The sequence below is a fragment of the Folsomia candida genome, unplaced genomic scaffold (genome assembly GCF_002217175.1).
Source record: "Folsomia candida strain VU population unplaced genomic scaffold, ASM221717v1 Fcan01_Sc002, whole genome shotgun sequence".
Lineage (NCBI taxonomy): Eukaryota > Metazoa > Arthropoda > Collembola > Entomobryomorpha > Isotomidae > Folsomia > Folsomia candida.
In genome coordinates, this window is record NW_019091194.1 from 7,236,398 (window position 1) to 7,255,490 (window position 19,093).

The 19,093-nt window shown below is 36.3% G+C and overlaps 4 protein-coding genes across 6 annotated transcripts; 2 read left to right on the forward strand and 2 right to left on the reverse strand.

Moving 5' to 3' along the window:
• Positions 1–319: 319 nt before the first annotated feature.
• Positions 320–5,079, forward strand: LOC110844544 (SID1 transmembrane family member 1). 2 transcript variants are annotated; one of them, XM_035847256.1, is made up of 15 exons: positions 320–1,201; positions 1,286–1,419; positions 1,485–1,613; positions 1,702–1,870; positions 1,942–2,028; positions 2,107–2,393; positions 2,453–2,723; positions 2,795–3,062; positions 3,382–3,465; positions 3,524–3,588; positions 3,680–3,774; positions 3,856–4,010; positions 4,095–4,408; positions 4,524–4,757; positions 4,837–5,079. In XM_035847256.1, exons 1-15 carry the CDS (start codon positions 1,010–1,012, stop codon positions 4,897–4,899), a joined length of 2,547 nt encoding a protein of 848 aa, XP_035703149.1. In that variant the 5' UTR covers positions 320–1,009; the 3' UTR covers positions 4,900–5,079. The 2 variants fall into 2 exon arrangements, with proteins under 2 accessions (XP_035703149.1, XP_021946460.2); XM_022090768.2 differs by having other exon boundaries at positions 321–1,201; positions 1,482–1,613.
• Positions 5,080–7,129: 2,050 nt separating this feature from the next.
• Positions 7,130–9,164, forward strand: LOC118434239. Its single transcript, XM_035847178.1, has 4 exons — positions 7,130–8,080; positions 8,179–8,505; positions 8,570–8,902; positions 8,990–9,164. The coding sequence occupies exons 1-4, from the start codon at positions 7,494–7,496 to the stop codon at positions 9,162–9,164; spliced, it is 1,422 nt and encodes a 473-aa protein (XP_035703071.1). The 5' UTR covers positions 7,130–7,493.
• On the reverse strand, positions 8,944–15,202 carry LOC110844622. 2 transcript variants are annotated; one of them, XM_035848327.1, is made up of 7 exons: positions 14,752–15,202; positions 14,582–14,651; positions 14,378–14,470; positions 12,199–12,295; positions 11,425–12,131; positions 11,098–11,356; positions 9,324–9,858 (listed from the first exon to the last, which is right to left on the reverse strand). In XM_035848327.1, exons 1-5 carry the CDS (start codon positions 14,766–14,768, stop codon positions 11,878–11,880), a joined length of 531 nt encoding a protein of 176 aa, XP_035704220.1. In that variant the 5' UTR covers positions 14,769–15,202; the 3' UTR covers positions 9,324–9,858; positions 11,098–11,356; positions 11,425–11,877. The 2 variants fall into 2 exon arrangements, with proteins under 2 accessions (XP_021946721.2, XP_035704220.1); XM_022091029.2 differs by lacking the exons at positions 11,098–11,356; positions 11,425–12,131; positions 12,199–12,295; ... (1 more) ...; positions 14,582–14,651; positions 14,752–15,202 and adding an exon at positions 9,994–10,327 and having other exon boundaries at positions 8,944–9,858.
• Positions 15,203–15,594: 392 nt separating this feature from the next.
• Positions 15,595–18,081, reverse strand: LOC110844946 (E3 ubiquitin-protein ligase CHFR). The gene is made up of 5 exons (XM_022091284.2): positions 17,732–18,081; positions 17,508–17,618; positions 16,789–17,427; positions 16,198–16,714; positions 15,595–16,105 (listed from the first exon to the last, which is right to left on the reverse strand). Exons 1-5 carry the CDS (start codon positions 17,948–17,950, stop codon positions 15,912–15,914), a joined length of 1,680 nt encoding a protein of 559 aa, XP_021946976.1. The 5' UTR covers positions 17,951–18,081; the 3' UTR covers positions 15,595–15,911.
• Between the last annotated feature and the right edge of the window lie 1,012 nt (positions 18,082–19,093).

A 19,093-nucleotide genomic window follows, 5' to 3' on the forward strand; every position in this document is an offset into this window, starting at 1 on the left:
GATTAAGCGAAATTAAAGTTTCAGTTCATTTGTGCCAATAAGTTCGTCGTGGTCGTTAGTTTCGAGTTACATGCGAGCATAAATAAACTGGGCATAATTTGTAATATGATAACTTATAGTATTTCAAAGTTCCAACTTCCAACTACCCCAGTTTAGGTCATTGTATTTATATTAGATACATGGGGCAGCCATGGACATATAACTTATAACTTAAAATTATGACGTATAACTTAACTTATAATTATAAATATACGTCGCCTTATGGCGTTTCTATGACTTATAACTTATAAAATAAGTTATACGTCATAATTTTAAGTTATAAGTTATATGTCCATGGCTGCCCCATGTATCTAGTAAAGAATAGTAATAAATATTTTTTATTACAAAATTGAAGGTCACTGGAAGACCGAAAATTACATATTGTGTAGTTATAGTTTGTCACTTTGCATCGAAGATAAGACTGGAAGCACAAAAGTTAAATACCTGCTTTATCCAGTTTCAGAATTCATAGTGTTGTATATTCATTAATCTTTTGCATGTCTTGAATGCTAGATCATACGTAGAGACGTGCATATGTGCATCGTGACATATTATATTACTTATAGGTGATAAATTAGTGGGATGGGTTGAGTAATTAACGATTGTTGATGATATTTTTAACATTCCAAAAACTTTTCCGACAATTCGGTGGTAATAACAACTCCATGCGTCATTCAACATTATACCATGTGGAGGACAAGTCTGCTCCAAAGACGTGATCTCAAGGATTGAATTCAGCTTGCACACATGCAACTCAGTAATTACAGAGACATTGTCCATAATGGTAATGGAGTCTTTGAATCCAAGTGCAAAATGTGGTACATTTGTACTTGTGTGTGTATCACAAGTAATTATTATTGTTAAGTAATACATACAACTCCAGATCTTAGGAACTCTACAAGTGAACTCGACCAAAGTGTTAAACGAAGGGAAAGTGAGACGTTGAAAGTGTTTGATCAATTCGAAAGAAATGAGATCATTACTCAAGTTCGGAACGATGATTCAACTGATTTTGTTACTTTTAATGAACACAGTGGTGAAAGGCTTGGAGGTTAAAAGTATAAACGCATCTCTGGAGAACGTCTATAATTTCCCAATCTCTCGGGAACAAAAACATATTTTAGTATACGAAACTATTGGAGAGTTATTCCAGAAAAATCACGTGAGTCGATTTGTGACGTTACAATATTATAAAACACAAAATCTCGTTACATGTATAACTTACATTTGGTTCTAATAATTTTAGAAATACAATGCACTAAAGGTTATTTGCTCAGCGCAGCAGATCGTCGAGATCAGCTGTCCCTTAATTATTACAGTGACACAAAAAAACTCGGTTGTGTTTTGGACAATACCTGCCTACGAATATCCAAGTTCAGAGTCAGTTGAATACAATTTCGAATGACAAGCATTAATAAACTAATTTCTATTATGATGTTTAGCAGCACAGAACGAACGATTTGTTTCGACGACGAGTCACTAGAAGAAATGGTGACGGTAGAATTGTCCACTTGCAGCAAAACGCCGATACATTACTCATTGTCCGTCCAGTTAAGAAACGATCTCCAAATAGCGTAAGGAATTTATCGTAATTGTATAGTTGTACTTACTATATACATTTTCATTAAGTCCGTAATTATATTTTATTGTAAATATTGGCAGCCTGAACACAGTGACAAGATCACAATTAACGCCATCCTCACCAACTGTGTACTACTTTCCACCACTTGCGAAACGTCAAGAAAATAGGAATAATGGACAGGAATTTTTTTTCCTTCAACTAACTTCAACATCAAATTACTGCATGGTCATGTCCATTCAGAAACCAATTGTAAGTAAATTAATATCACTGAACATTTCGCAAATTTAACATCCTGATGAATGCACGGTGTAAATGTGTAGTGTCCAATTGGAGAAATGACGTTGGAAACCATGATGCACAAAGGTCAGTGGATGACGGTTTCAGTGAAAAGCGCCATGACCTTGCCGGTGAGAGCCAGATTACACTGATGAGATTAATAATTTGAAATCCAAATTATAAGTAACCATTCAATCAATAAATTTTAGATGGAAGATTTTCCTTCTGGGTTTTTTATCATGTTTCTCCTACTTCCTGACGACTCTTGGTGTAATCATGTCAGTCTCGGGCAGCCTGAAATTAGCAAAATTTCCTCATACACAATGGAAACCTTGCCATCCCAAGAAATAATCGCCAGGAGGAAAACAATCCACTTCGACATCAGTATAGGACTTCCTACGGCAAAGTATCACGTTGCCATTTTTATTCCACTCGGATTATTTCTGATTTTTATCAGCACTATCTTCATTATTCATTTACACTTTCATCGAATAAGGTACAGTGCATGGTAAATAGAGAAACGCGTTAATCTGGGCATAATTATTTTCTTCTCAGATGCAATCTTATAAAGTGCGAACCGTCCTCATCTACACCTACGTGCGCCTCTGCGGGTGAAAGATTTGAGGCTTTGTACATTTCTCATCAATGTTCAATCAGGATGGGCTCCACAGACTCCATTTTCCGATCACGGATTCAAATTTCAGAGCTTATCAATAGCCACCCAGAACGGTTAATGGTGCAATCAAAGCGATACTACATGGCTGGGATTCTTGTGGCTTCGTTTTACTGTGTTCCAGTTTTTCAACTAATACTCAGCTATCATCACGTAAGATTAAATACCATGTAATAAGTAATCTTCGTTTACAAGAAAATTAATTTCGTGTAATTTTTACACAGCGTTTAAGAGAAACAGGGAACCTGGACCTGTGCTATTTTAACTACATGTGTTCTCACATGCTCGGAATGTTTCACGATTTTAATCACATCTATTCCAACATTGGTTACTTAATTTGTGGCCTCGCATTTATGATTATCGTCTACCTAAGGCAAATTACTGTAGAGCAAGACTGGTCGACTAGAAGGGCAACTAATTCTCCAGAAATTGGAGTTATCGAAAAAACATTGGCTTCTTCTGGGAGCAATAATAGTAACATGTGGCTTCCACGTAAGTTATAAAAATTTAATTTCGTCTGCTTATTTAAAATAAGGGCTTCAGAAATCCCTGACAAAGTTGTTGTTTCACTACCACAAAATATTAATCGGCAGACAATAGATAGAGTCCAATCATAAAATGCATTTGTTTGAAAACGCACAGAGCATGAACAATATCATGGTCACCTAAATACATACGTAGTCAGAAATTAGACAAGGTTGTGATTGCTGTAAAACCACAGATTATTGGTTATCAAACAGGCGATATAAATAACTAGTCAATTATGTAACAACATCTATAACATATACGTTTGTACGTTTATACTTTACAGAAATTATCCATTATGCAGTGCAGAAGTATCGAGCCCCGATGGATATTTCGAAGGGCGTCTTTGTTCATCATGGACTTTTCTATGGTATAGTCGCAGAAATGTCATAATGTTACACTATGAATCTATCATATTCTATTTCTAGCCATGGGGTTCTCTTTGTTCATGACCGGTATAATGAGTGGAGGATACCACGTTTGTCCCAATCATGTGAGCTAATGTTGATTTTATTCGCACTTTGTGAATTAAAAAATTAAGGTCAGCCTAATTTACTAGCCTTATTTCTTGTCGTCCCAACCAGAACAATTTCCAGTTCGATACCGCTTTCATGTATACCATTGCTGCATTGGGAGTAGTTACAATTTATCAATTTAGGCACCCCACGTACGTATCTGCGTAAGTGCTTATACTTTTATTCAACCATAAGATTAATTGAAGAATTAAACAGCATTGTGTAAAATTAATTGAATTCAACAGAAGCATGACCTTTCTCGTCCTTGCGTTGGTAGCGGCATCCACAGTTGTTGGACTTTTATGGGAAAGCTACAAGTTTAGGCTGTTTTTCACAGTGACGCACATCACATTTTTACTTGTGATCCTAGTTTATATTCATTACGTAGGATATATTCGAGGTTAGAAAGACATTGATATATATCATTTGGAATTTGAACAGGTTATAGTATCAATAATTCTTCAAGTTATAATCATAACCGTAGTAAATGGAGTGACGGTAACCGAGTGGAAGAAAATGTTTGAAATTTTGAGACAAAAATGGACTGATGACATCAAAAACTGGCGACTTCTCCGCTTGCAATGGGACACGTGGAGTAGTCCACATGGAGAAAATAACAGCACCGTAGTGCTCCCGGGACCCTGCCGACTTATATTTCCAATTTTGGTAGTCGCGTTAAACTTTGGAGCTCTGACCATGATTTGGACAATGATGAGAACAGCTAACTTTGCTTCCCAAGTACTTGCCGTTTATGTAATCAATTGCTCAGTTTATTCGGTGTATTACTGTGTTATGAAGGTACTTGCTAATACTTACTACAAATTTACAAATACTTTGTAGATGCGGTCAAATAATATTCGTTATATGCAAGTAGCAAGATTAAGTCAGGTCTGGGTGTATCTATTTTATGTAGATGGTGCATTACGAATGCCGCAGCATTCTTTGGATTCAACCAGCAATTTATTTAGTAATTTCTATTCTTTTGTGGACATGGTCGCTATCTTATTTCGGGGATGTGGTCACGTTATGGGAAAGGTCTCCAGCGGAATCTAGAGCTAAAAATGTGGAATGTGTTTGGCTATTTTGGTATGACAGTCATGATGTTTGGCATTTTCTTTCTGCTGCAGCCCTGTTCAGTTCGTTGATGGTAAGATTAATATGAACGAATTAAATCCTTACATGAAAGTGTATATATTGGTTAAGGAATATTTTGGCTCTCATATTAGACTTTGCTGACAATGGATGATGACCTAATCGAGAAACCGAAGTCTGAAATCCCAGTGTTTTAAAAAAGTCTGCCTTGAGTTTACTGATATTTCTTAGAGCGTAATTAATTTTTGATTTTTGTAATATAGCTAAAACAGCAGTATTAAAGAAACAATTATTACTACATAAAGTATACTTTAATTTTGTAACATGTACAGCTTTATATAAAACTTGTAATAAACTGTTGGAAGGTGCAAATAATATAATGCTGCCAAGTCGTTCTAGAATTTCAAGGCTTTAGGTCGTTCATGTCTATATTGTGTTTGGGGCTAGAAAAATTTATCTCTCTATTACAAATTAATTTTTGAAATAGAACATTTTAAAAAATTCAAGAGATTTAAACATTGAAATCTACTCAGTTTTCTATGTAACTTCTGGATGATGACAAAGCCATCGCAATTTTATAGAAATGAATGTGTTTGTATTTAATTAACACATGGTGGAATACCTCGCAATTGTTTCTATGCGATATTATTTTTTAGTATTTATAAAAAACACAAAAAACAGTGAGGGTATTCATTACGAGTTCGCATGTTCGCATCGCAACATAACTTTTTCGAAATTGCGAATTTTGCGAAGCAACGAAGTGAAGACACTTTGCAAATGAAAAAGTTCGTAAAATTTTATTAAAATGTCTCGAATTTTGCAATGGGAAAAATACGTTAATTTCCATTAGTTACCGAAATTTTGCATCTGAAATTTACCAAATAAGAAAATTCAAAAATTTGAATGGCACAACTTTGGTAACTAATGGAGATTTATGGACTTTTCCCATTGCGAAATTTGTGAAAAATATTTTGCGAACTAAATACTAGCCTTGGAGATACGCAAGTTCGCAAATCAATTTTCAAGCCAAATTGTTTTGCGAACTTGCGAACTTTATTTTTTTGCGAACGTTGCCAACGATGCGAACTCGAAATGAATACCCTCAGTGCAAGATTATTTGACACTTTATCAATCTATAAGGTTACGACAAATGGCCGAGTTACAAAATAAATTTTCATTTTTAGAAAACTAAAAATTGTTGAAAATATGCCATTGGTTACAGTTTTGGAAATGTAATTTTGTAACCGTCATGTCCGTCTGTCTGTCCGTCTGTCTGTCCGTCCGATCATTTTACGATAACTTTCGTTAAACTCGGCCTAGCGACTTTAAATTTGGTATACATGTAGTATGTGACAAATGAGGAGTTAAGTTTGAAGATGGGCGAAATCAATTAAGTGGTTGACCTGTGGTGGTCATCTGGGTGGGTGGAGTATTTCAAAATCCTCGTTGAAAGCTGTAAACTGGCATTGAGATTGCTAATGGTGTCTAATTGAAGAATATGAATTTAAATTGGGAAAATTTCCGACTGGAGGGACCCGATACCATACCGATTTTTGAAAATTATCCATCGAGCTGAAATTAGTGCAGAGATTGCTAATGGCCCCTGATGAAAGAATATGAATTGAAATTGGTACCATTTTTATGTGGAGGGACCTTTAAGGGGGTGACCCATATCGATTTTCAAAAATTGTATTAAAAAGATGAAATTAGACACTCGTAGAAGACTGAAATTTGGCACGACCCCGTGGGGGTAGACCAGATTGAAAAATATGAACTAAATATTAAGATTTTTTCCACAGAGATTTAACAAGGTGACCCACGCTGCTTTTTATATTGGTAGAATAAAAATAAAATTCGGTATCATGGGTAAGGGCACATCAGACTAAAGAATATGAATAATGTTCATATTCATCGAATATGAATATTTTTGTGGGCCCAGCCCAGAAGACTGAGACCCGTACTGGTTTTAAAATTGGTCAAGGAGCTGAAATTTTGCATGCTGGATTGTGGGAACATTTTTGCCGATTACGAATAGTAGTTGGTGCAGGTCGTCTGACTAAAGTTTAGAAGCTGACACTGACCCTGACTCGGGCTAAACAAACGCTACACACTGGGATTTCAAATTTAATTTTCGAAATAGTACCCTCGAGATTTTGATCTTAAAAAATCAAGCTAAAAATTACGATGATTTCATCTTAACGAATTAAATCTCTATGTCTGCCCATTCAAAAGTTATTAAAGGTCAAAGTCGTTGGTACACACGACCATGGGACGTGTACCAACGATTTAAAAAATAATTATTTTACTTGTAACTCCACCATTTGTCGCAACCGTTAAAAGACACAAGAGTTACCTAGATACTAAATGTCAAGCAATCGTGCCCTCAGTGCATGTAAATGGTATTATGCGGAAAATCCAGACGATCGATTTGCTATTAGTAATGTGTCCTGTTAAAATAAAACCATATTTTGTAGAACCTTCCATATTTTGCTCCGGAAATTGTGATAATTGAAAATAAAGTTCAGAAATATGGGAGACTACGTGCGCCCGAGTAAGATAAAGTTGTCCCCGGGAAACAAGCAAGCTCCCCCCAATGTCGGTATAAACCAAGAGTCTGTCTCATCCATCGTCCCACCCACGGTACCACCCAAGACACCTCACTCGACACTGATTTTAAGCCATCTAAACACACTGAAAACCAACAGGAGATACTTTGCTGGAATAATGCTAAACACAGAAGATGAGGGTGGGTTTTTGACATTTTAACCGCTGTTACGACGAAACAATTCTCATGCTTAAAAATGAATTAGATGAGGAATTCGAATATCCTGGGATTAACGTCCCTCGGAGGTCGGAGAGGTATGGCCCTGCCTCGCTAGTTCAACCCTTGGGCAAGTCTTCCTCTGTCAAGTCTCTTATTGAATTGATGGACGAAACCTCCAGCCTCAGCTGTCTCGATCGTTTCCTTTTTAAGTTTTGCAAGCCATGTCAACCCACAAAATCATTTCACCACTCGGCCGAAGGGATTAAGACCTATATGAACGCATTGGACACCGAATGGAGTCCGATTCTGGCATTGTTCGAGTGGCCCAAACTGCCAGGAGGCCAACATAAGAAGGCTCGCGGATTTAATTACGTTACGCACTCTATTTGGATACTTGCATATGCTGCGGGAACAGCATCGAGCAGTGACAACGACAAGGAAGAGTTTTATCGGGAATGTTTCGAGAATATGCTTTTGCAAGCGGAAATGATTGGAATTTTGCTTCAAAACTTTGTGTCACCAGTGAATGAACTGGAGAAATTGTTACAACCCTTGGATGATTTGACGACACTAATGGACGTGAAATTGATGACTCCAGTTTATTTCGGAGTCGAGTATGACGCATAGATACATATTAGCAATGTTTAGCAATGATCATAATCTGGTAATATTGCCGGTTTATAAAAAGTACTTTAGTTAATTTGTGTTTTAGCGCTGGTGAAATTTTTGACGAAGCCATCATTCCTGACTCCCGGCGGTACAAGATGCGTGACTACATCAAGCTCAAAATTTACACAAGGGATGTTCAAGACATGGAATGGGTAGAGTTTCATGACTTAAGGTTTCGCGATCAAATGACACGTGTACAGAATGGCCTCACGGATATCGTAGTTAAGCTGAAAATGATTTTGGGAGCGATGCCATCCGTGCTAAAATTGATCAAGAGTGCTAGTGGCAAGAAAAGCAGAGGTCTTCCCGTCCTTTTGCCTCACATGATTCGAATGAGAAATAGCCTCAACACTTTGCTTCAATCCGCAAAGTAATTTTCAAAGAATCCGCTAATATTTTTAGTAATGTGGTATTTACAACTTTACTTATTGCAGGCTTTCCCCAGATAATAGCAAGATGATGAGATCAATATTTATAAAGACTCAGCAAAATGTACAGAGCGTTATTGAACAAGCGGTATTTTCAATGACAAACATTTGGGAAGTTATTTTGATGACGAGACTGGCCTACAACTATGTCGCCACATCAGCCATGTCAAATGGTTCCATGAGTTCTCTCGAGGAAGTTATAAAACGCCTTTCTAACAGCGACAAGCGATTATCGCCGAATGTCGACTACAAATGGAAGCAGTTCTATGACGTTAATTGTGCCTCGTTGCTGAGAAAAGTGCCAGTTATTGTTAGAAATAGTGTGGAAATGGCTATTCAGTGAGTATTCATTTTTCGGACACTATTTATAGTATTACATCTTTTGTACAAAAGTTATTACATATTTATTTCATATTAAACTCTTAGTTTGGACGGCTTCAGCAACCCAGAAGCTCAAATTCCATCCAAGAAAAGTTTATACACGCGTCAAAGTCAACAAATTGATACGCCCATGGTTTTACCGATCAAACAATTATTACAGAAGACGCCTGCGTCTGAACCAACTATTTCACATAAACCTAAAGTAATAATAAATGTGTAATTGGGCTACTTTTTTCGTCATATTTATCTTTTCGGGTTTTACAAAAGTATACTTATGCACATACATCGAGAGACTTATCTTAGAATAGCTAGTTTAGAATGATGTAATAGACACAGGTATTTGCATGTGTACTATGGTCTACAGAAACTATGTATATAGGTTTATTAAAACTAAATATGTTTATTGTTATCTAACTTCTATACACAGACGTATTGATCCATACGATCACTTATATTTTTATATTTTTCTTATATTATACAACAATGAAGCCGTATTTTGTAGATTGGCTTTTCTTGAGTTATTAAAATGAGACGAGTCTTGTATTTATTACCTACACTTTATATTTTTACTTAAGTCGTATAAAAAAATTAAATTTACCATTATCACAGAGTAAAATAAAAACAGGTATGTCCATGAAATGCTATAAATTGTTCTCCTGTTTGCGAGTATTGTTCATGGTTAAAAACTCTTGATAAGTTGGTGGTGGATCATCAGTATCGATGTTCTTCGTACATTCGTTGATGTATAAAACTGAAGGAAAATCGTGTGAGTTGTCGACCACTTCGGAATATGACGGCGCAGCTATGATCGAGATATTTTGAGAGATTGGTGTTGAGTTGGGTGGACTTTGCCTCGTCCAGATATTGCTGTTCTCATCTTCATGTGCGTTACGAGCTCTTTGACTCCTCACGACCTGCATTCATTTAGAATTTACAACAAATGATTTCTAGAACAAATTTTCAAGTTTATACAAAGCTTTGAGAATGTCGTATCGTTCATTTGATTTGATAAATATATCGATAAAAAATACAAAACGTAATGAACTTACGAATACAAGGAGTAATATTTTTATTACTGCCACAAGCCCCATGGCCATAATAGGATACCAATCCATTAGTGTGAAAAATTTAATTTTAGCTATTTTGTGCACCAATCGTATTAAGTTTAGCGTTGTGCACTTCTTGTACTTCTTTATGTTCATATGCAATATCGACTGCATTCTGGTAAGCTTATTCACTTTTAGATTCACCTGATTGAACGCACGTCATAGAAAATTAATCTGATAAGTACTTAGTACAGTACATTACAACTAATTATAAGATCAGGGTACGAGAGGATGTCTGATAAGATTCTGTAACACAACACAATGGATTGACTAGACAGCACTTACCTGCTAAGTAGCTATTTTTGGCCTAACATGACATGATTAATGTCAAGCTGTAATATTGCCCAATCTCGCATATTAATATGCCAAAACGTCAATTGAATAATTATCATTTAATGATAAATCTTTCACTGATACATATAATGAACTCTGAGAGCCATGGGATTACCAATACTTAAATACTATTTAACTCCGTGATCATAATAATTTATGATTCATAAATGAACATTTTCTATTTGATGTCCAAGACTTAAATACGCTTCATCCATTTTATACACATGTTCGCATATACATGGTTATATATAGCCCTGTGCATATATGTACAGTCTTAGAAACCAGGGCGTGGTTCAAGAAAAATCTCATTAGAAAGGTATTCCAATGTTTTTTGCTAGCAACGGCATTCAAATATTTCGTCGAAAAATTATTCCAGGATCATAAGAGCAGCGTTATCTTACAGATGATCATGATCAAGTTTTGTAGTGAGATGAGCAACACAAAACTTTCAAAATCTTTGGTATTACTAAATACATTGTAACATGTTATTTCGTAAAAAATGTTACAGAATTATTGAATATATAATTCATGAATAAAGTGCAACAACTATACATAGGCACATAGTTGTTGCTGCAAGTCATCTCGTTTTCTGGCGACGAAATCTCTTGAATTTTGCGAGTACTTGACAAAGTATTACCAGATTTAAATTACAATTATACAGTTGATCATAACTAGATAATCAACCGAAAAGTTAGTAACTAATTACATACGTACGTATTACATTTGCAGCTATAAGACTGTAGATATGAAATGATTAGGTGTTCGATGGTGTTCTCCCAACAACAGCGCTTGGTTCTGTACAATCTCTACAATTTACATATTGCGGGGGAGAAATTGGAAAAATTGCAGGCGTTGGAAGATTTTCTACACGATTTTCTACACGAAATGTAGAAATATGTATTCCTCCAGTGTCGATGTCTGAAGATGGTTGAGTATGCAATCTGCCGATATGCTGTCTGCACGTTCTGAAGACCTGAAAATTGGAAAATATTTTGTGTATATAAATACATTAGACTGACATTAAAAATAAAGTGCCCATACAAATAAGGAGAATATTAGAAAGAACAAGGTTAGAAGTGTAATCCAAGTGATGGCAAGTAATCCAACCATCGTAAATATGTGTACAAGAAATTTAACAGGGTAGCTAAAAATTCACAAGTCCAACATACGAAGCATTTATTCCAATCAAATCGAGAATAGAATAAACTACTTACTAATGACTAGGTACATACATATGTAGCTCCTCTCGTAAGACACTAATGATGCGTGGACACTAATTAGCAACTTGCAATCTATGTGAAAATATACAAAAATCATCCTAGTATCATAAATTACATACACTGATTCGGGGAAATTGCATGTTTTATAATCTAATTTCATAATAATTGAGACAATACTTTAATTATCAGATCCTATCATAGACTAGAAAATTATGGATAAGAAATCTCTCAAACCTCTTAAATTATTTTAATGTAAATTACAACATGCTCACAGTCATCTTTCATAGCCCATGTTCAAGTATTCTTTGTATGTTGGAAGGGAACCATCATGTCCCATATGAACAATTTCAGTATTAACGGTAACTACAGATTCATAGGTCGGAACTTGTTCACTTTCTCTTTCAACAGTGTGACATGATCTGGGGTTAAAATGATCAGAAGAATGCAAAGTCTCTGTGGTGCAAACTAATGACGAACGTCCCGAATTTGTAAATGACTCGTAATGGAATGGCGTTGTCCATATCGTCACTAAATACATTATTAATTTTGGGTTAAAAATTTGTGTATCTCAGGTTAATAATTGTATGTTACTTACTTTGGGATGGACCTTGCCAGACCTCTGCTCCATGACCACTGATGACACAGTTTTGAAGAGACGCATTTCTATACATCTTTTTTATAAGAAAAAATAGCTGCAAATTCATTAATACAAAAGTTGTTACATACTTCCAATTTAAAAAACAGTCAAACGTTAACTATTGATTATAAGTTACCACTATCAGAGTCACAATAGGTGAAATAATAAGTATAATTATTTCTAACGACATTATAAAAATAATACTTGTTCTTATACGATCCGTATGAAGTAAATTAGTCTCTGGCAAGGCTAATGGCTTCGCAGGAACATTAAGTGCCTAAATCATTATTTTCCACGATGCGAAAAATAATATACAAAAATACAGAAAACACCCACAGCATAAATAAACAATTTATCACTCATGAATAACAATAACAGAGAATAGCACGTTCGTATTTGTTTACACATTAATTAATCTTATCACATAGAATCGCATAACTTTGTGTTTGAATTATTAACAGGAACAAATATGTAATTCATGGATAATGGAATATTGCTTTTCATGTGTACGCTGTGTCTTTGTGAAGCTAAATATGAACTACGGCAAGTATTACTAAACCTTATAGAGTTGAAACTGATTTTAATCCAATGCATAAAATTAATTTATGCTTCAAGGGGGGGGGGGAGTTGGCACCTTTTACTAGTAAACTTGAGGGGTACGCTCTGGACTGCATATACTTACACAAACTGATAAGGTTTGAAGGTGCTACATGTTTCATGTCTTTTTATTGTTGAACTAATTGTATTTACGACAATTTTGTATTGGGAATTATCCACAAATCTGCACTTATTTATTAATATGGTGCTTTTATTTAGAATTTCTTACAGTATGCATATAGTATTAATAATATTAATCAGTGCGTGCGATGCCCAATAGTTTGTGCAATTTCTTGGATTTCAAAATGATTGCAGGGAAATTAAAACTACAATGTAAATCTATAATTATTTGTGCAATATTATGAACTCCTATCATATTAATCCAAGCTCTTAAATAAAACAAAATGACAATATTTATTTGTAGAACAGCATACTGTCCATAAATCCTCTATGCGATCCTGCTCGCAAGGCATAATTAAATTACGCATGGATGTAATAAATTGTTTAAATATATGCAAACTGGTAAAAATTCTCCTCAAACACTCACCGCATCAAAGTGACCTAATCCTAATGTCCAGCTACCAAACTTAAGAATGCACACTTGTTCCTTAGGGGCCGTCCATAAATTACGTAACGCAAAAATCGTCATTTTTTAGACCCCCCCTCCCCTCTCGTAACGGCATCGTAACGCTTCTCGACTACCCCCCTCCCCCTTCGTAACGTAACATAAATTTGATTTCACCGCAGGTGATTTACTTAGCATTCGCAATGCATTGTGGGGAATTTTGGGGCCGCACCGATGAAAGGAAAGGGGGGTATCTCTCATTCTGTTACCACAAAATAGAGCCAAAAATCCAGTTAATTTTTACCTGTATAACCAGGTTATTTCGGTTACTCCATTCTGAGATATTTAAGGTCAAACTTTTGACCGCAAACTTTTTTACATTGAGCTAGAAAATTTGTGACAACTTTGCACTTAAATATTTCAAAATGAAGCAAATGAATTGATCTGGTTGTACATATCTATGTAAAAATAAACTAGATTTTTTGGTATATTTCTTGGTAACAGAATTGAACGATGGACTCGTTACCCCCCCCCCTCCTTTCTTGACCGGTTCCGCCTAAAATTCCCCACTGTAATGCAACCTTTTCTCAATTTACACCTGGAAAACTAATGAAAAATGTATATTTACATGCGTACACTGAAACCCTTTGGATGACATGAATTCAATATGCTCGGCGTATCCTATTTGGCGAATTTTAGTCGAGTTTATTAAATGTGTTACGTAACAAATTTTTTATACCCCCCACCCCCTTCATAACAATTCGTAACGCACTTCCCATGACCCCCCCTCCCCCCCTCTTGCGTTACGTAATTTATGGACGGCCCCTTATAATGATGGTCAACGATGGTGAGGTTACAGTAGCTTTTCAAGCTATAAAAGTACGTATGTAATCATACTTATTTATTTATGTTTCAACCGATTAAGGTAATTTTTATACTGAATGAGGTTTAGTAGGCAAATGAAAAAAGATCTACCTGCAAGGAGGGACCCGAGCACCTTTCGGAAAGGTCCTTCCATTCGGATACAACAAGACATTCGAAGTGACGCACTTCATATTCGGATTGACTCTGCAATTTTTAATAATGCGAAGATAATAAATACTCATAAAAATATTTGTGTGCATTATGTTTAACAGGACGACTTTCACCATTGCATAATGCAATGTCGGGTGTCCAAACCTTGCGGTACTCTGAGAACGCTGATACCACTCTCTTTTTCGTCCCAAACGAGTCGATTATCTTGCCAACTCTTTTATGAAAGGCAAAATAACATCAATTAAATATTTTTAAAAATCAATTCAATATTGTTTTGCTTCTATAAATATTGTCATGAGTGAATAGGTGATTACATAACGCATCCAGACATCCATATTCATACGTTCCTCGCACTAAAATAAGCAAACATGTTTTACTTTTCTCCTTTTCTCCACAACCCCTACCTATTATCCACTTATTTATTAGTAAATATGTAGCTGCCGTCTCACAAAGTCAAGGCTTATGATGGAAAGCCCCAATTTGTCTGTAGAGTTCTCTAGATAATTGCAAACCTTGTAGTTGGAAAACAAGTTATTAAGCAACTTATCTCGACTTGCTGTTCCCGAGTGTTCTTCAGAGTTTTCCATTTTCCTGAGGAATGGGCCTCTGGAGTTGCCGTAAGTCGTGACTGTCTCATCGTCATCACCGCCTAAATATGCAAGAAAGAATGGATTATGTACAACAATGGATTATGCAATATGCATTTGTATATATATGTATATATTTTAAGTTCCCGTATACAATACTCCACTTCAAAATACAATAATATAAGAAATAGCAAATGCACTGAGATTTTTCATTATGTTGGATTTTGCAAAATTCAGTAACTCGAGAGCTTTGTGTATAAGCATTACACCGAAAATACTGTTACTGGATTCTTAAATAATGCAGTTAATTTAATTGAAGTCCATCTACTCATAATGAGTTAAGATTTATTATTTGATTCCTATATGAAAGCATAGTTAATGGAATGCATTATTAGAAGACGTCGGGCAGTAAACATGTTAAAAATGATGCATATGTACATATACTCAATGGCGTACAGTCAACAGTGATCCCATCGTCAATGTCATATCAATTTTGTGTTTTCGAGGTTTTGACAAAAGGCAAATATAGCATGTTGTTCTCTCAAAAAAGTACAGAAACAATAACTATAATTTTCAATTTTCGTCGCTGTTCTGAATAGTTTACGTCGTGGCGAACATATTTATTTCATCATTTATAATTTACACGGAATTATCAGTTACAATAGCCATCTTGTTATTTTAATTAATTAATTAATTGTCGGGACATGGATGAAAAATCCAAGGCTTCAGTAAAATAAGTCAAAGCAAGGTAATCATGATAATAAAACGTCATATATTTTTTCTTGATAATTCCGGATTGAGCTTGTTAAAATACAATGCGTTTATTTCAACAATCAGAGAATAACTGTACACCATTTATTATTTAATTAAACAACTGAACCTTATAGTTAGTCAATCATCAGAACATCGTTGTGTAGAAATGGTTCAAATTGATTATTATTGAAGAGTTGAGGAAAGTGGTTGTGCATTGCTTGATGAGTCATATTTTGTGGCATTGCTGGAACGTGAAAGAATGGATGATTATGTCCTGCACCACGGTGAGGTGGTCCAGGAGGATTCATGTTCAGCATCCCCGGTATCACTACAACAATTGCAAAAATTACGCAATGAAATATGCAAGCTTGATGAATTAATCCCAAACAGTGCATGTATAGATTAGCTCTTTGCACTTACTCTGGTAACCGGGGACTTGAGCTCCACCGCCAGGTAGTCCACCAGTTGCTGGGTTATTGTTCTGATTTCTTCCCCTTCTGGCACTTCGTCGATGAGGGGGTGGTGGGGCATTACCGGCTCCACCGCCAGCTGCTGCTGCTGCTGCTGCGGCGGCTACAGCCGCTGTATTATTCCTTCGTCCCCTTCGACCTCCACCCCCCCTTCCATTCATTGCTGCGTTCAACAGCTCCAAGTCGAACATAAATCCTTGAGGCATCGGATGTGGGGCAGCCATTCTTAAGACATTCTTCGCCGCTTCTTTCTCTTTCTGTCGATCCTTAATTTGTATGTCACGTTTTTCCTTAACATCATTTCCAGCAAACTCGTAGACTTTATTTATATAGTTCCCCATTTCAATATGTTTCTTGGGAGGCGTATTAATGGGGCTGCGGCAAATTGGACATTCTGGTTTCTTTTTTAGCCACTCGGAAATGCAGTGGTGACAGTAAGTGTGGCCGCATGAGGGAGAAATTGACGGCTGGAAGTTTGCATTATTAGTACAAGTTAATTTCTATAAGTACTATTTATTATTGGAGATTGGCTTATTATTACCTCAACAAACACGCAGGAACAAATGCAGCAGCTAAACTCCGATTCTAAAATATCTTGAAGTTTTTTATTGACCTCTTCCTTATACTGTTCCTTAAAGAATAAAACTTCTAAATCCCTCTTCTGCTTATATTCTTCTCGCTCAATTACTCGTTCAACCCTCAAAACTTCATTTTCGGCTTTAATACGCTGCAATTGGAGGCTAAGGTGGTGTATATCAGTCTTTTGTTTTTTATTTGATTTAATTTCAAGGAAAGGAGGAGATGATTCAAGGGCAAATGCAGAGAAGGGACGTTTTGAGGGAGAATTTGTCTTTTTTGTTGAGGCTGATGACATGGAGTCGTCAAGTAACATTACACTGTCTTGTTCATTTTGTTGCTTCTTATTTGCATGATCAACCACCTCTATTGAGGGCAGACCCTCGTCTTCTTCGTGTTTTAATGATAACAGCGATTCTTGATCGTCCTCTATAGTGATAGGATTGGAAGCATTACATATAAGCTGTTGGTTCTCTTTATTCGTTTCGGTAAAGCGGTACGTCAGCGCTCCGGTGGGCACTAATTGAACGATATCTTGGTGATTGAGGGGGTGTAACTGATCTTTAATCACTTTTTTGGTAGCTACTGTGATACCGTTGGTGCTCTAACAAGTAAGTAAAATAGAGAATTAAATTTTACCTTCTCTCCGTTTCTCTCCTCAAATTTATTACAACGAGAACTCACCAAATCTCTAATGAACCACTTGTCATTTCGATACTCTAAACTGCAATGACGCCGTGAGATCTGCAAAGAGTTGAGGGAAACGTCGCAAGTGGCGGCACGACCAAAGAGCATCTATATTTTGATTACATCCAATTCAAATCATATCTTTTATATTAGTAAACATTTCGCGTTTCATCAACACTAAATGTGATTTTTGTAATGGTCATTCTTTTAAGTTTACTTACATCTTTGCGTCTTAATAAAATTACAGCCGGAACATCATTGTCTCCAGTGGTGTTATCAGCCAGGCTCAATTGGGCTGTCGTAAATGCATTATCTTGAACTTGAGGTTCCCCTTGTGCTGCTGGCAGACGAGGATGACTTGTGGCAATTGGAGGTGTGGAGGTCACATCCACAATGCTCCCTGCCCTAGACGAGGTGTCATCATCCCCCTCCCGTGGCATATCCAACTCTATGATAAGTCTTGATCCAAAATTCACAATTACTTTATTTTAATTACGTCAAAAATTGTAATTTATAATTTTTCTGCAGAACCACTGTTTCTGTTTGGTTGGGGAGAAGAATTTGAGAGAGGCCGGGCGATTGTCGTGGAGACGTTATGAAATAATGGGTCTCAATTTATCCCAATTCCGAGGTTCCGGTAGCATCCAAACCTTCGTGATAAGCTGCTATAAACTGATGAGTGACATATTTTCCATAAAAAAGTATTGCTATTTAAACTTAATTTAAATTATAGTTACTATAATTTAATTAAGTAACCTCCTGCGAGGTTGTATATTTTTGTGGAAAGTCCCGTTGTTATCATAACAAAGGTGAGCAGTGCACAATGGGGCCGCCTTATGGTAGGAAATATCAGAAATTATTTTATGACTTTTTTTGAGCTATTTATGCATATGAGGTAGTTTGGGGACGGATGAGACAAATTATATGACTGTAGTGCGACCACACCCCCTGGGGGAGGAGTTATCTCCATTTGAAGGGGTGTGGCTTTGAAAACTATTGCATTCGATAGATCTTTGAAAGCTCACCCAAATTCATATAAGTTACACCAACGTACGACGCTTCAGAGCAAAGTTATTGGCCTCCAAGCATCGAAATTGTGCATTCTGCGCCAACTTTGCGCCCTCGTGGCGCAGTGCGCGACCTCATTCATGAGTTCGTAGCTATCTCAAACGACGCTACCTATGTTGGGCTCTCACCCCAAGAAAGTTGCCAGGTGATTACACGCCCCGTTTGGCCGCAGGAATTTTTTGAAAATCGTCAAAAATATAGCCCAAATAGCCTATATCTGCACACTAAAAAATATTTCGTTGTATTTGTAAACCAAAATTCGAACGTTTACAATTTTTTTGCTGGACCTCATCCTCAAATCTCTCACCCTTCAGCCATATACCGGGCTTTACTAGGTTTAATGCTAGCAGCAGGGAAGTCATATACATTACGATTTCTAAATAAATTTTCACAAATATTTTTGAGTGTGCAGATATAGGCTATTTGGGCTATATTTTTGACGATTTTCAAAAAATTCCTGTGGCCAAACGGGGCGTGTAATCGCCTGGCAACTTTCTTGGGGTGAGAGCCCAACA